This window comes from Quercus robur, chromosome 4, assembly GCF_932294415.1.
Source record: "Quercus robur chromosome 4, dhQueRobu3.1, whole genome shotgun sequence".
Lineage (NCBI taxonomy): Eukaryota > Viridiplantae > Streptophyta > Magnoliopsida > Fagales > Fagaceae > Quercus > Quercus robur.
Window position 1 is genome coordinate 51,591,775 of NC_065537.1, and position 17,929 is coordinate 51,609,703.

At 34.9% G+C, this 17,929-nt stretch overlaps 2 protein-coding genes across 2 annotated transcripts; one reads left to right on the top strand and one right to left on the bottom strand.

Moving 5' to 3' along the window:
* Positions 1 to 3,916: 3,916 nt before the first annotated feature.
* On the bottom strand, positions 3,917 to 5,720 carry LOC126722142 (uncharacterized). Its single transcript, XM_050425296.1, has 3 exons — positions 5,151 to 5,720; positions 4,737 to 5,109; positions 3,917 to 3,984 (listed from the first exon to the last, which is right to left on the bottom strand). Exons 1-3 carry the CDS (start codon positions 5,718 to 5,720, stop codon positions 3,917 to 3,919), a joined length of 1,011 nt encoding a protein of 336 aa, XP_050281253.1.
* A 9,551-nt stretch (positions 5,721 to 15,271) lies between these two features.
* Positions 15,272 to 15,934, top strand: LOC126722143 (uncharacterized). The gene has a single exon (XM_050425297.1). It carries the CDS (start codon positions 15,272 to 15,274, stop codon positions 15,932 to 15,934), a length of 663 nt encoding a protein of 220 aa, XP_050281254.1.
* The last annotated feature ends 1,995 nt before the right edge of the window (positions 15,935 to 17,929 follow it).

The following is a 17,929-nucleotide window of genomic DNA, read 5'->3' on the forward strand; positions in this document are numbered from 1 at the left end:
AGAAACCAAAATCAATTTCCATCCTCTTTTGCTCCTCTCGGAGATCTTTTCAAGGCCCTCATGTTCCTTTTGAACTTGAACGATTTCAATTCTTCCCTCTCACCGCCGGTTCAAGGGTTTACTCAAAGGAAAGGTTCTTCCAAGGTGTGGAAGGAAAAGGGCTCCAAGTGATTTTGTCAATTTTTCTCTCTCCTCTTCTTGTTTTTTGGTTTGCATTACTTGAGTGTTTTGTTTTACTGTTTTGAGTCAAGTTTTATACTTTGCTTAACATGTTTTTGTTTGTTGTTTTCAATTTTATTTATTTTGTTTTTCATATGAAAATAAAAATGAAAATTTGAAAAATACAAAAACAGTGTGTGTTATGTGTACATTGGTACTTGTGTACCTTGGATGGCCATTGAAACAAAATGTTCTAAACTTTGTATCGTTTATAGCTTAGATGAGCATCTCTATGCACAACTAAGTAAGTGAGTTTTGTGGCTCATATTTGTGATCAGTAAGATTAAGTTATCTCTTGTACTTAACACTTATATCACTCTTTTTGACAGGAAGGACTAGAAAATCCTAAGAGAAAGGTATAAATAACCATCTCACCACTGCTGCCCGCCAATCATGAAATGACATTTATATGCTTCGGCATAGCAAAAGTGGAATGTCAAATGCTTAACATAATTGGGTATTTCTTTTCTCTCTCTTATATATCCATGCATGGTTTACTTAAAAAGAAAAATATACAAAGAAAAAAATTAAAAGCAAAAAGATCAAAATGTTTTATATATGATTGCAAGCGTGTCTTCTAGGAGATGTGGGAATTATAGGATGTACCTCAAAGGTGATAGTCTCTATCAAACAGTTATGATTGTGTGTGAGTTAAAGTGATTTTCTCATATCTAAAATCGTCATAACATGTAGACACCTATGCAATCTTACGATGTTTTTCACACACAACACGCAATATTCTTTGCTACTTTTAATACATGTGTAGGTACAATTTGATTTGACCATCACAACGTTTACATGTGTTAATGTATACTCACAAAACTGTCTTGACTTGTTTGGTAAAATATAAAATTGGTTAGACGTGTTTAGTGTGTGTGTGTGTGTGTGTTTTTTTGGGATCTATGTACTTAACATTTTTTGCTGAGAAATATTTTTGAGAGTTTAAAATGTTGTTTGGATCCTTGGTTGAGTTGCATGCTTAATTGCATTCATATATATGTTTTTCCCTTCATGAAAAACTGTTTTAAAGCAACCTCGATAGATTCTCGACACCTCTCAATAGCTAGGTGGATCGATCGAGAAAGTGTTTGTCCCCTCAATAGCTCCTCGACAGATCCTCGATCCATCGAGCTTCCTTTTGCCTTGGATACATGCTCGATAGATGCTTCTGTCGAACCCTTTAAAGCTTGACAGATCCTCGACACTTCTTGATCTATTAAGATTTACTGATAGGCTATATAAAGGGCGTTCATGATTTCTAATCTCATTTCTCTCAATCTCTCTCGTTCTATCTAGCCTCTTCATCTCCCAAAACCTCTCTCACTCACCTTCAACCTCTTCCTCAAGGATTCTTCAAGCTTATTGAAGTTTTTCTTCACTTGGTAAGTTTCAAATCCCTCATTTTCATGCATTTCATGCTTTGTAACCTAAGTTTTTGGGATTTCTGCAAAAGTTGGGGATTTTCAAAATCAAAGAGGTTTTTGTGAAATTTTTGGGATGAGTTTTGAAGATTTGATCTTAAAAAATCCATGCATTGCATCTCATGAGCATTGTAACAATACATGCTTTTAGATGTGTGCAACTGATTATGTGCTGGTAGGTTTGGATTAGGCTAAGCCCATGATGCTTTTTATATTGCATGTCACATGTTTATTTATTCCCATGCATACGTTCTTTCCTTTCAATATATTCTTTGATATATTTTGAGACTTTTCTTATTTTCTTTTCTCTCTCTCCCTCTCTCCGTTTATGTTAGTTTGCTTCTATGGCACCCAAACGTAAATGTGCTCTGTCCTGAAACCCTCTTCATTCCGAGGCATCCTCTTCTGCTGACACTACTCGTTTCTCTGTCCAATTCCATGATGAGAAGGCCAAATCAGACTTCTTTGAGAACTTTTCTCGACGAGGCATTCATTTTGAACACCAAGTCATCTTGTCGGACTTCTCCGACACCGACCTACCCATTGTCATCTATAGTAGGGGATGAGGGCCACTGTGTGACACCCCGGTCACTTGTCCATCCATGCTAATCCAGGAGTTTTACTCCAACATGCATGGATTCGATTATTCAGTACCTCATTTCATTACTAGTGTTCGAGGTACGCACATAGTTGTCACACCGCAGATTGTTACGGATGTGCTCCATGTCCCCAAGGTTGAGTTTCCTTACTACCTTGGTTGTGATCGTCTTAAGTTAGTGCCTAAAGACGAGCTCATTTCTACTTTCTGTGAGCGTCCATCCGATTGGGGTGAGCGCCAGTTCACTTACTATTCGGGCTTTGCAAAAGGTCCTCGATTTTTGAACATGGTCATAACTTTTGTTTTACACCCTCTTTCTCATTATAACTCTATTACTTAGTCCCATTCTCGATTTTTGCTTTCTTTGATAAAGCATCTCACTATAGATTTTCCCTCTCATTTCATTCTTTCTATCAAAGATGTCTACAGGGATACAGTGACCTGTGATAAGCTCATCTTCCCTTCAACTATCACGAGGCTTTTACGCCATTTTGAGGTTCGTTTTCCCTCTTCTGATCCCTTTCCTGTCATGAGTGCTATAGATGCTGGTACTGTTAAACGCAGTGAGGCGCAATTTCGTTCAAGACAATTCGGATCAACAGCCATTCCGCCTCCTTCAACTCCATCCACCTCCACTCCCTCTACTTCAATGGGAGGTGTAACCCTTGATGCGATTATGGTGTAGCTTTAGCACATGGATGCTCACCTTAATACACTTTCTACTAAGTTGTATCAAGTGAACACCCATGTTAGCCGTATTGCTAAATGGCAGGCTCGCTTTGGTGGCTTTGTGGAGTCTCCCTCTCCTCCTCCTGAGGCATCTGAGACATCTGAGGACAATGACAACTCTAACGATGATGATGATGATAAGGATGGAGATGCTAGCTCACCCAGCGATGACGAGATTTCTACTTGACACTCTTACCCTTTGTCATTCATGACAAAAAGGGGAAGTAGTTATGAGAGTAGTCATAGTTAGAAGGAGGATTAGCATAAGAGATTTTTGACAGGGGGAGTGTTCTTTCAAAGGGATGTTGTGAGGATTATTTGTATCTTTTTCTTTTCTCCATTTTAGATACATTATATCTTGTACATGAGTCTTGTGACTATTATTGACATACATTGTACTTATATTCTTTACATATTGATGTATGTTTTTCTTTCACCTATCCTTACATGTGTTGTTTCTTTTCTCACTTTATGCACATGTTTCTTATACTTGTTTGCAATTTATTATTTCTGTTTCACACAAAGATGCCTTGAAGAGTTTTGTTTAAAATGTTTCAGAAACACAGGTTGTCAAAATCTCTCTTGCCATAGACTCTCTTCTTGCAAAGTTTTTCAAGAGTTTGTGTTAGGATAGATTTTATTGTATTCAACAAGTGAATACAAGTTAAGTGATTTATGACTTCTCTCATATGTTCATTTGATTGTTGTGGTTTTGTCATGGATTGCCAGAGGGGGAGATTGTTAGGACATATGTGATTCAATTGTTAGAACATATGTCACTATTTTATTTAATTGGCTAATCCTTTGACAAAACGCACTTTACTTTATTTGGATAGATGTAGGATGTGTTTAATACTTCAAGAAACCTTATTTCAAGTTCAAGTGTTAAAGTCATGCAAGTCTGTCCAAGATTCAAGTATGAAAAGTGTCTGTCATTAAATCTCGACAGCTAGCATTTATCGAGACCTGTAGAGCTGTTCCAGCCCGTGGCTCGACAGCAGCTTGACAGATAGGTATCTGTCAAGGTTTATGAAATTCAGTTTTTCAGGACTGTTTTTCATTCAATCTATGACTGTATGTTTAAGTTTTCTTTTCTCATAACCTTAAACATATAAAATGATTATTTTAAGAGTCGTCAAAGGTGGAACAAGTTGTACAAGTGTTAAGCAAAGTTTGTTCAAGCAAATTGTGACCGGAGATAGAATTTTCCCTAATTCATCCTTCTTATGAAGAAGATACCGTGTTTGTGCACCGTAGAGTTTTATAACCAAGGAGCTTCTTGATCTTCATCATGTGATGAACTGAAGAACTTTGCAGCCAACAACCTTTTCTAGTTGGTGATTGAAGTCGCGTACTGGAATCCACACAATTGGTTAGTCACGTACTGGGAGCCGTGTATTACAAGAAGAGATTGTCACTACAAAACAAGTCCGATTGGGTATTGGGATAAGGGTTCAACTGTAGGTTGGTATTAAGTATTGGGATTCCTTTACTTGTACCGCTTGTTTTGATAATAGTAGATTCTCGGAAGTAGTGACCTTAAAATCACCCGATGGGGTTTTTGCCATTTGGTTTTCCCCATTCGTAAACAAATCACCATATCAATTTATTTTCCGTTGCATACTTAGTTTATTGGTGATTTGTTTGTGCTACCACGCATTTGCATGTTAATTTGATTAATTAATAAACTTAGCTAATTAATCAATTAATTTATCACGAGGGGTCAATTAGTTTTTGGCCTATCACTGATGAGTAGCGTCCAAACTTACTTCTGGTGGGGCTTGAGTACCAAAATTGTGAATTCATCAAACCAACTAGTTGTTGATACTCAGCTCTAGTGAAGGAGATAGGTTCACTGGAACTATCATCAACTGCAACCAGATTACTTGCAAAAGATTGATTCTTGTTCTTGAACTTGTACCCAGGAGGATAACCATGTAGCTTGTAGCATTTATCAACTATGTGTCCCATGGCACCATAGTGAGTGCATTGAGGTCTGCCAGTCCTTGACTTATTGAAATTCTTGGCATTACCACCAAACTTGGGTCCCAATACTGCCAATGCAGCTGCTGTTTCAGTCAAAACCTTATTCCCAGCACCAACCTTTCTTTGCTTCTCATCTTGAAGCAAAGGAGAGAAAACCTTACTCAAAAGAGGTATGGGATCCATAAGAAGAATCTGACCTCTAATTGCAACATAGTCTCATTCAACCCCATAGAGAATGACATGGTACAATCCTCCACATGGTGTCCACAAATACAAGTTCTATAGTTGGAAAATTCATCCCAAAGACCCTTAAACTTGGTGTAGTATGCATTGATACTCAAATACTCTTGAGTCAAAGAGCTAACTTCCTTCCTTAATTCCAAAATTCTAGGAACATTGCCTTGTCCATACCTATATTGTAGATCAAGCCAAACCTCCCTTGTTGTCTTGAAATACACTATGCTTGGTTGTAAATGCTTAGAAACAGAATTGAACAACCAAGCTAATACTGTGTTGTTACATTTACACCAAGCTATGTACAGAGGATGGTCAATGGATTGAGGCTTAGGAATTGAGCCATTGATGGACCCCAGTTTAGTCTTAGCATCCAATGATATAAGAACTGCTCTACTCCAAGTATTGCAATTCTCCTCAGTGAGATGTTGAACCACAAGGGAAACACCAGGCTTATCTCCCCTAGACAAGAAAAAAGGACTAGATGCATTTTCCCAAGGCTGGAAAGTAGGAACAGAATCACCTTTATTCATACTTAACAAGAATTATCCAGCAGGAAAGAATTGATCATGATTCAGATTCCCAAACAGAAGCTAACAAAGCTAGAAACCAAGATTCTTGAAAGAAAGCAACGCAATTCAAGATCTTGAAGAAAGAAATGCAGCAATCACAAATTGGTAATTGAAAACACTAACAATGGAAGTTTCAATTTGCCAATATACAGAAGAAATCAAAATTGAAAACCCTATTAATAGGTATTTCAATTTGCCAATACAAAAGAAATCAAGATTTTCGAGATGCTATCAAGCACAGGAAGAAAATCCAGATTTAGAGAAGAGAACTCAATGCAAGAATCAAGAAAAATTTCTACTTGATTCGAAGAAAAGCACTATGGAAACAAAATGAGATTGAACTAAAAATTCAAAGAATACCAAAATTGAAGATTCTCTTGAATCATTTCAGCTCTGATACCATGTTGAAATCACACACAAGCTTAAAGGTCCTACAATGGTGGAATCACACAGAGGGAGAGAGAAAGAGAGAGAGTAGGAGCTGTATTGTTGTGAATGATTTCGTATATTCATAAATATATGACTCTGCCCCTTATATAGCTAAAACAAAGCATCGTGAAAGAATAACCACCTAACTAACTATCAATACAACCAATACAAACATGACAAGTGGCAAAAAGTTAAAACTAACTAACTAACTAATTGTGCACTGTATAAACGACAACTCGTTTAATGCACTACTACTCTATGCTATTGTAGCTTATCACTTCTATATACAAACTATATTATACAAAATACAGAACTACTAAACTATTATCTACAAGATAATCCATGCTTTAACAATTACCAATCCCGGTGGCTCTAAGTCTAAGTAAACCTTTGGAGCTCTTCCAAAAAAAAAAAAAAAAAAAGTAAACCTCTGGACGGACGGACGGACGTGGAAAAACCTTAACAAACAGCTGGAAAAAGCCCGGGCACGTTTAAGGAAAGTGGAAATGGAAGCGGATCAGTTTCGGGTGACTGGATACTCTGATATAGAACGAGAAAAGTCGAACTTGATTAATTCAACTTATCAAACTTTGGAACAATTCGAAATTTACAAAAATGAAACCATTCGTTTTGAACAACAAAGAGCGAGTAATCAAGTCCGACAACGGGTTTTCCAACAAGCCTTAAAAGGAGCTCTAGGAACTCTGACTAGTTCTTTGAACAACGAGTTACATTTACGTACCATCAATGCTAATATTGGCATGTTTGGGACGCTGACAGAAATAATCGATTAGTCCTTCTACTGTCTATTGTAGGCATTATATTTTTTTTCCCAAAAAAGAATTAAGAAATACTCATGGTAACCATTTGAGCGGATGAAATTAGTAATATTATTCAGGAACATATTGAGCAATATAATAGAGAAGTAAAGGTTGTAAATACCGGTACCGTACTTCAAGTAGGCGACGGCATTGACGTGGGATTTTTTAAAGTGTGGGGCCATATCTAAGAGACTACGATCAACTTAGCAGGCATCAAATGCATGATTAATGCTGAACGCCTTACAACCTAATTTATCCTTGGAATTTAATTTGAGCTTTATTTTATTTTTTTTTTTTTTTTTAAAGTAGGGGACGGAATCATGGACCCCTTTGGTTTTGAAGAAATTATACAGTTTTCATAGTGAACCACGTCATTTGTTTACCATTCTAGTAAAAGGCTTCCACCTATTTAAAATTGTTGAGTCAGTATTTAGTTTTTATTTAAAACTCTACAATTTTAAACAAGTGAGAGTATTTTACTGGAATGATGAACCACATCACTTGTCCACCATAAAGACCTTATAATTTCTTTTGGTTTTGGCCGAAGTAAATATCCTTTAGATAATTGAAAACAGGAAGTTCAGTATTGTGTTCACCAGCATTAACGTCAATCTCAACAACATTTTAGTTAAACTAACTAGAAAAATATTACCGCGCATCTCTGGTGCGATGGTCACTTCATAAGTATAAATACTTATGAGATGTGAGAGATAAGAGCTGGGATTCAAATCTCTAAGAGGGAGTTTCACACACATATACATAAATATTCAAATATTTATTTCTCTATTCTATTTAATTTTTTTTTTATCTTTAAAAATAAATAAATAAATATTTTTGTATCTTCTTCCTCACCCACCCCGTTTCCCAGCAACCCTTCTGCCCAGCGGACCCACCTTTAGCAACGCACCAAACCCCCTGCTGTCCAACAAAATCACAGGAAAAGTTAATTACAAATAAAGAAGCACCGGACCTGAGGTGCATATACACAACTGAGTGTGCCAAATATGAGTCCTCCCAAAACAAAGCCGCCTACAAAGATACTTGCACTGCCTGGCCTTCCACGGTTACTGTAATATATATACATACATACATATAAATATACAAATATATATATATATATAACTGAAATCTTTAACTTTTTATTAACCTTTCTAGAGTTTGTTACATCATTATCATTTTTTTTTTTTAATTATTTAACTTTTTTAAATTAACAATATCAACTTCAACCCGAGGAGGACTAATCTTTAACATCAAAAACCAAAGTCCAAACTTAACAAAAAGTGAAATTAACTCTATCTCTCTAACAAATCCAACTTAAACTCAAACGTTAATAATTTATCTCTAAATTTGCGAGGTTAATCATAAACACTATAAAAGTAGTGCAAACCCCAATATATTTTTTTTTAAAGTCAAGTAGAGGTATGAGCTCTTCTTCTGTTATTTTTTTCTCCTCTACTTTGTTATACACACACACACACACACACACACACACACACACACACATATATATATATATATATATATTTATTTATTTATTTATTTATTTATTTATTTATTTTACAGTTTTTCATGTATTTTTAAAAAAGTGATTTTCGTACATGAATCACCAAATAGATTTCAATAACTATACCATGTATTATTCTTTTGAAGGTATTCAATTTTTCTTTTATATTTCTCTATTGTGTAATCATATATATTTTGTTTTGTTTCAAAAATTTATAGGAAGTAAATCTTATGATTCTTTAATATTTTTTGGCCTTTCAAAAGTTTTAACATCTGAATTACTCTTTTGATGGTAACACATCTTTCTCTTATAATTCTATGTTGTGTAGTCACACACACACACACACACACACACACACATATATATATATATATATATATATATATTATCTATAATTTGTAAGCTCTGAATCTTTTGATTCCTTTCAATAATTATAGACAGGGATTATTCTTTTGAACGTAACTCATCTTTCTCTTATATTTCTCTATTGTTTAGTCATTTTTTTTTTTTCAATAATTTCTAAGCAGTAAATTATCGGATTCTTTAATATATTTTTTTGTTTTTTTAGAAGTTTTAATATCTGAATTTTTGAGTTATTTTTTTACCGTATCTGAAACTGTCTAACAAATTTTTTATAAACCATTGCACGTTTAAGCAATGACTTTTTCATCAAGTTGTAATACAAATTGAAATCATACAAGAGCAAATCATGCAATGATGTAGTTTTTTAATCAATTTAAGATTTTAGTCTATCTCACATATAGGTAGGTTCCGTGCATAGCACGAGTTAGGGACTAGTTATACAATATAAACATGATACTCACGTTAAGAATTTCTAATCCTATATCATATTGAAAAAATAAATTATAAAATTATAAACAATTAACAATATAAATTCAAAGCCAGTGACAACATAGATTGAGCAAACCTACAAATTACTGGCCGCCATTAAAACTACCACCATCACTGACAAATCTGTGGATAAGAGAGAGAAAACCCATCCACCATCTCTGCAAGAGAGAGGGAGAATCCATTCAACATTTGTGCAAGACAGAACAAATATGATGAAAGAGAGAGCGATGAGGAGACAGGCACAAAAGAGAGAAGAGAGGAGAGAAAAAAATAAAATAAAAATGAGATAGTCATGTGGAGAGAATTAAAAAAAATTATTAATAGTAGCAAGTTTTGTGGCTCGCTGGTTGTGGCGAGACAACTTTCAATGCTAAATTTTTTTGGTAGTTTGTTGAGACTGATACTTGGGCTTTTGTGAGTTTTTAGATAAAATTTTAATATTAGGCACGCAAGCTTGGTGTAGTGTTTATCTATATATGGTGAAACAAATTATCCATGGCACGCAAGCTTCGCAGATTAACACAACCATGTCCTGTATTTGAGAACTAATTTTCCGGTTCTAGAACTAAGACTAGCATTTCCCACAAAGTTCAAAGCCTAGATAATGTTGGATCGATATTAATTTCTAAAGGAGTTCCATATGCGGGGTTTGTACTTTGTATAAACATATGTTTTTGGCTTTTTGTTTTTCTCTTTAGTGTTGTTTAGAAACTTTTCTTCCATTATTGTAATGTGTTTAATTAATATGGTATTGGATGGATTAATTTAGAATTAAAAAAATAAGTAATATATAACTGTTTTATAAATAATATTTTTATTATTTTAAATATTATTATCTTTTGTCATATATAATAAAAATGATTGTATACAGTCTAAAAAATACTTCTCCGAAGTTAGATATTTTAAACCGTAAAGTTATGATACTTTGATTAATCCAAATGTTAATTTAGAATTACATAGTTTTTTTGCTTTCGTGGATTGAAATGAGTTTATTAATTGGTATCACTCTCTTGATTTTTATTTTTCTTCTTTCCTCCAAAAAAGAAAAAAAGAAATTTTTTTTTTAAAAAAAAAAAGAAGTATTCTTCTTCCTCCGCTAGGTCTTTCAACTTTTTTAGTTTGGATATAACATTGTGTTTAAGTCATTTACTTGTTTAATCATTTAATGTAGAGGTTCGGTTAACGCTTGTCATTTGAGCATTTGTTAATACATGCACAATTTTAGGTAAGTCTTTGCAAATATTGATGAAATGACGTTCTTATTATACTTTCTATCTTATGCCTTTATACTTCATCCACCCTTTACCGGTATCAATATCATAAAATTTTTGAAGAACTAAAAAAAAAATTATGATATTGATACCGGTAAAGATCATAATATCATAAATTCATAATAGATTTATTTCAATATGCAATTATGCTATAACTAAATGCTTGATATGGTTCATTTTTTTTTTCCTTTCAGTAAAACTTATGCTCAACTGGTTTCTTTTCAGGATTGGAAATTATAATAAAAGATTGTATTGCTTAAGGATCCTCAAGCTTATTCGCTGTCTTATAGACAAAATGCCTTAGAGAATGCTGCTAAGCAATTATGATCATTGTCTATGTATATTGTCATATTTGATGTTTTCTTGGACCAGATGCTAGCTAGGTCTTCTTTTTTTTTTTTTGAGAATTAGTGCTAGTGGTCACTAACCCTATTTTTTTTTACCGTAAGATATACCTTTGAGATATATATTTTTATATATATAGATTTCAGGCCTATTAGCCTTTGCAATGTGATTTATAAAATTATTTCTAAGGTTTTGGCGAACAGGTTGAAACTGGTTTTGTCACAGTTAATTTCCCCTTCTCAAAGTGCTTTCGTACCTGGACGCCTTATCACTGATAATGTGCTAGTTGCCTATGAGACATTGCATGCCATGCATATTCGAAAGAAGGGAAAGAAGGGGGCTTTAGCTCTTAAACTGGATGTAAGTAAGGCTTATGATAGGGTGGAGTGAGGTTTCCTTAAAGGCATGATACTTAAATTGGGGTTTCCGAAGATTTGGGTTGACAGGGTCATGAGTTGTGTCTCTACACCCTCCTTTTCTGTCCGAATAAATGGGAAAGCTTATGGGAATATCACTCCTTCTAGGGGTATTCGTCAAGGAGATCCGCTATCCCCTTATCTGTTTCTGATATGTGCTGAAGGTTTTACTTCACTTCTTGCTAGAAACGAGCTTGAAGGGCGACTACATGGGGTGGCTTTATGTTGAAATGCGCCGTCTATCTCTAATTTGCTCTTTGCTGATGATTCTTTGATTTTTTGTCAAGCTAATAAAGATGAAGTGCAGGTGGTGTCTGATACCCTACAGCTGTATGCTGAAGCCTCGGGCCAATGTATAAATCTTGAGAAGTCTTCTGCTTATTTCAGTAGTAATGTGTCTGTGGAGCAGAAAACATGGATAATTGACAAATTAAAGGTTAAGGAAGTGGCGAGGTTTGATAATTATTTGGGGCTGCCGACTTTGATAGGACGAAGAAAATATGAGACTTTTGCTTTCCTGAAGGAGAGGGTTTGGAGGAAATTGCAGGGTTGGAAAGGGAAATTGCTTTCTAAGGCTGGCAAGGAAGTTCTTATAAAAGCAGTGGCTCAATCCATTCCCACGTATACCATGGGGGTATTTCTGTTGCCGGGGAAATTATGTGATGAGTTGGACTCTATGTGTGCTAGATTTTGGTGAGGCCAAGTTGGGGAGGAAAGGAAAATACACTGGAAAAATTGGAGTTTTTTAACGCTGTCAAAGAAAGAGGGCGAAATGGGCTTCAGAGATTTAAAATCATTTAATTTAGCTATATTAGCAAAACAGGGTTGGAGGTTGTTACAGGATAAAGGCTCTTTGTTGTACAGTTGTTTTAAAGCCAAATACTTTCCGTGGTGTGATTTTCTTGAAGCTACGGATTGCCAAAATAGTTCTTACGTATGGAAAAGTTTGTTAGCGGCTCAACCAATATTGAAGAAAGGGTGTTTTTGGAGAGTAGGAAATGGGGCTTCAATTCGTGTGCTTAAAGATTGCTGGCTACCAAACCTTCCAACAAAAAAAATATTGTTTCAACCAGAGGAGGAAATTTGGGAATGGAGAGTCTCTGATTTAGTTGATTGGCAGACTCATCAGTGGGATAGAGGAAGAATTATGGCCATGTTTCACCAATTTAATGCGGAAGAAATACTTCAAGTTCCTTTAAGTAGGCGGGTTGTTCAGGATGTGGTTGTATGGTCTTTTGCAAAAAGAGGCAGATATACAATCCAGTCTGGGTATTTTGTGGCAAAGCAATTAAGGAAGGATGAGTTAAATGTTGGGGAGGCTTCAGAGCACAGAGCACTTGGGTTCCTTTGGTCACGTCTGTGGAAAGCAGCTGTTCCAAGCAAGATAAAGATTTTTTCTTGGAGGGCTTGTCTTAATATTCTGCCACACAAGATAATCTTATTCGAAGAAGGGTGATGGAGAATGCACGTTGTTGCCTCTGTCAACAAGAGACTGAAACGGTTCTGCATGTTCTTTGGAGTTGTGGGGCGACGCAAGATGTTTGGGCTGGGAGCTTAGGTAGACTTCAAAAATCTTGTACAGCACAAAACGATTTTTTGTAGTTGGTCACAGGTCATCTGGTGAAGCTTTCTGAGGAGGAATGGAATCTGTTATGGATTACTTGTTGGCTGATATGGCACCAGAGGAATACGGTTATTCATGGAGGTGTTTTCCAGCATCCCTCAAGATCAGCCCAACGTGCAGTTGACTATTTGAAGGAGTATACGGCGGCACAAGATTCTTTGCATGTGCCTGTTCCGAATCATATTCCAGCACAGCAGACATGGCAGCCTCCACCAGAAACGTTATTCAAGCTGAACTTCGACGATGCTTGTTTTGATGAGGGTGCTGCGTCGGGTTATGGGGCAGTGATTAGGAATGAAAAGGGTGAAGTCATGGCTGCTTTAGCAGTTCGGGGAGGAGCTATGCGTGACAGTGAGGAGGTGGAAGTGATGGTATGCCGTAAAGCGCTTGAGTTTGCCATTGATGCGGGCTTCACAGAGATAATGCTAGAAGGCGATAATGCTTTGGTGATGAAGATGATTTCTCAGGCCCAACCAGACCTATCACGACTTGGTTTAATCTACGAAGACATCTGGTGCTTGGCTGCAGGTTTCAGGTCCATCTCTTATAATTGTATTAGGCGTAGTGCTAATGGTGTGGCTCATTCTTTGGCTAGGTTTGCTAGATTACTTGACAATGAAATTGTTTGGCTGGAGGAGGATCGTCCTCCTGCTGTGGATGCTTTGCATTTGGATTCTAGTTTTCTAAATTAATGATATTGGTTCCGGTTTCAAAAAAAAAATATATATATATATATATATATATATAACTCAAATTCAGGTATATCCTTTAAGTTTTTTATCATGCATTTATTTTCTTTTCTTTTTCTTTCTTTTTTGGTTAATTGTGAAATTTCTAAACTTTAATTGTGAAATTTCTTTTTCCCCTCATAAAATTGAAGAATCTCTTATTAATTGTGAAATTTCTAAACTTTAATTTTACAAATCAAATGGTTTAAATATATGCTTTGTTTCAAAACTAGGTTCAGTTCTTTTTGTCTTTTTCTTTTTTATTGAAATCCAAACTAGGCGTTCAAACTACATGTTCCACTAATAATATTAAATACTTGACCTAACAAGCTCAACTTTTTGGACTTTTTCCCTCATAAAATTGAGGACTTTGTGATTGATGGTGAAATTTCAAAACATATGATTTAAATCTTTGCTTTGCTTCAAAACTAGGTTTTATTTATTTATTTTTATAGAAGTCAAAACTAGGTTTTATATTTAATCTTATATTACTGAATTTATTGATAACAAGCAAGCGCCTTGTACTTTTTCATAAAAACGTTTTTAAAAAAAATTAATTATGCTTGTCACATCACTATTAATTAGTATTAACAAATTAATATTAGCCGATGTTAATAGAAGGACCGTGTTGAATAATGAATATAACCAAGAGATTGAAGGAGTAAATTGAGAAAAAGATAGATCAAATTGATGACAGCAAAAAAGAAAAGCAAAAGTAATGAAATGGCCAACGCAATTTTCCTTAAGAAAATTTCCTTAACTCCAACTTACTGTACTCGTTTTGTACCATTGATATATATGGGTCCCTGGGTTGGACTTTAAAGTTGGAAATCATCATTATTATTATGAACACGGAATTAATTTGATCTTAGAAAGGGATTAGTCCAAATTTTGTTCTAAGAAGTTTCTTCGTAATCACTAAGACGTGGACCTAATATTGTACACGAAATGGCCAACGCAATTTTCCTTAAGAAAATTTCCGTACTTTGCAAGTGATCCATTTCTCCAAATAAGCTATCATGACGGCTTTATTAAAATACCGTGTGACTAACCAGTCCTATTATCACCAATTCACCATATATCATGAAAACCTTGAATTCATGAGGCCTCAACTGAGCTGTCATAACGTCCATTATAAGAAGAAGTCACTCTAGCCAATATTATCCATGAAATTGCAATTTTTTAATCAAAAACACGTAGCTTGGAGTAATGACCACGTAATGGCTTGGCTTAATCTAATTTCAAGTTTGATTTTGAATTAGCCAACAAGTTTTTCCAACAACTCACCCTTATAAATACCCCATGTTATCAACTACTTTTTCATCAGACCAAAGAAACCAAAGCCACATATCAAAATCAAACCTATTGAGCTCTTAGCTATACTTTCACCAAAGTCCGATCTCATTCTTTAGTTCTCTCAAGTCTCAATCTTTCTTCTCCAACAAAAAAAAAAAAAAAGTCTCAATCTTGGTTTTTCTTTATTTCTCTCAATTTTGTTTTTTAAACCAAAAAAGTAGTGTTCATGGATAACCATGCACCATGGGGGCAACCTTATGAACAAGAAACATACTCAACTTGGTATCCATGGGATGAGAGAATGACCAATTATCCTACAAACAACATGCCATCAAGCTCTTGGAATCAACCAATTTTTGGCACGATTGATGATATGTCAATATTTGAAAGTGGTTTGTATCGGCAACAATATGATTATTATGGTGACAATATGTATATGGGTGCTAATAACTACTACGGATTTGAACCGAAGCCAGAGAAACCAGTTGATCCAAGGTTGTTGTCATTGTTAAAATTCTCTAGGGAGCTCTATGTTCGAAGAAAGGAATTATGCAAGAAAAGCTTTCCGAAACTTCATGATGAATTTGTAGAGTTTTCTGAGAAATGTGGCGGTGTTGTGCCTCAAGTACAAATACCTCATCTTCAAGTGAATAGAAGGAGATCAACTCCAACCTTGCAAAGGAGTTTGAGCGTTGGCTCGCCAAGAACACCATCTAATAGAGGAGGAGAATCGGATTTGAGGCTTGACCGGTTTAGGATACGTACTCTAAACGTAGACAGCGGTGGCGGTGGCGGTGGTGGTGGCGGCAGCAGCAGCAGCGGAATTGGCATTGTTGTTCAAGGTGGCCAAGGGGATACTACCAATCCCGGTGGCTCTAAGTCTAAGTAAACCTTTGGACGGATGTGGAAAAACGTAAATATATGCAAAACCTAAAAAAATTTACGTGGAAAATTTTTTTTTTTTTCTCTATTTTATTTCTCGATAATTATTAGAAAGAATATTCTTTGCTCCAGGGGAATATATTTAGCCTGGTATTTTCACAAAAAATAAAACACAAGGGATGAGGCCGGTATTCTCATCATTTTTTTTTTTTTTTTGAAGCTGTATTTTCATTATAATAAATTTCTAGGGCTTTCTCCCAATTGTTAATTTGCATGTAAAGTTTAATTACGCTGAAGGGTTATTGTAATGGTGAGGAGCTATCTTCTTGTTCATATATCAGTAATACTCAATCGATTTTCCCTTTAGATTATAAAAATTTGATAGATTTTGAGTTAATTAAGTGTGGCAATTCACTTTAGCAAAATGCAAAGTGTAATTGATTTTACCCACGTATTACACTTTGTTGTTACTCGAAACAGGGACAAGACCAAGATTTGAACTTGGAGGAGGCAAGCATAACAAAAAAATATTTTCGCAAATGTTGATTTTAGCTGACCAAAAAATGCATACATATCATAATATCATATTTGTAGATGTATTCTAATATTAATTTTTAGAAATTTATCCTATCTGACAATTCAAATTATTTCTTGACTTGCCAAGTCAGGAATCTTTAACCTATATAAAAATTAATATTTTTTTATTTTTCTTTCTAATATTTATTTCTTTAGTTTAAAATTTAGAATAAATAAATAACACAACCTCACAAGCCACAACAATATTATTATTAGTAATTTATTAACACAATAAAGTTACAACAAAATTAATGGATATAAGGTAGTATACTACTACATTTATTTTAAGATAACTTTATGGATATAAAGTAGTATATACTATATGATCAGACCCACGTGACTCTATGTTGGCCACAAGAACCACAATGAGTTGTAGCCATCTTTGCCACAATCTCCAAGGTGCCTTTGACAATCTTCATTTTGCCAAATAGAGAGAAGGCATGCACAAAAGTCTGAAGGTTGTGAAATTAGAAAAAAAAAATAAATAAATAGAAGAAGAAGAAGGCAGCAGAGATGCAGCCGACTAAAGAAGAAGATGGTGGTGGTGGTGCTGCACTAAAGGATTGTATTGCTAAGGATTTGTCATTTGTACTTATCTTATTGGTATTTTTTTTTATACTGGATTTGTGATTGTCTAAAAGTTTTTCTAATTATACAGGTTTATGAATTGTTTTGTTAGTTTGTCAAATGGATTTTCTTGATATTTTTGGGGCAACATAGCAAAGGGATGGTTTGATTAAAACAATTTAGGAAATTTCATGGGTCAGTTTATAAAAATATTTGGGGAGGGGGGCAAGTATATACAATTTAGGGTCAAAAGTAGAATTTTTGTAGAGCCTATACATACTACTAGTTAATTTTTCAAAATTTGAGGGGGCCATGGCCCCCCAGCCTAAGTGTAGTTCCGTCTCTAACTCGAAATTTTTGTGGAGATTATTATTTGTGGTAATTGTAGATTGGTGCCTTAAAGTCATGTGGTGTTACGCAGTTATTCGGTCTATTAAAAATAATTTTCATGACCCATGGAAATGGTTAGGCACATTTGATGGCCAGTATATAGGTGTCCTTACCACTTCGGAAGTGCATTCATTTTCTACGGAAGTGCCAATATAAGGCATCACCAAAGTACACCATCATTAAATTTCTTACCTCTACATTGTTTGTGGGACTCATAGCTTGATGAGGATTATTTATTTTTGCTCCAAATACATTTCCGTAAACTTTTTTTTCTTGGTAAAACCTTTTTTTTTTTTCAGAAGAAGACAATTAGTTATTAAGTAATACGTACAAGTAATGATTTTAGGTCTGGTTGAGGTAGATTTATACGGGCGAAAGAATTGGTTCCGATCGAACTGTTTTTCCAACTAGGGTACGATTACTATTTAGAGTAACTTTTTTTTCTTTTTTAGCTAGAAGTATTCCAAAA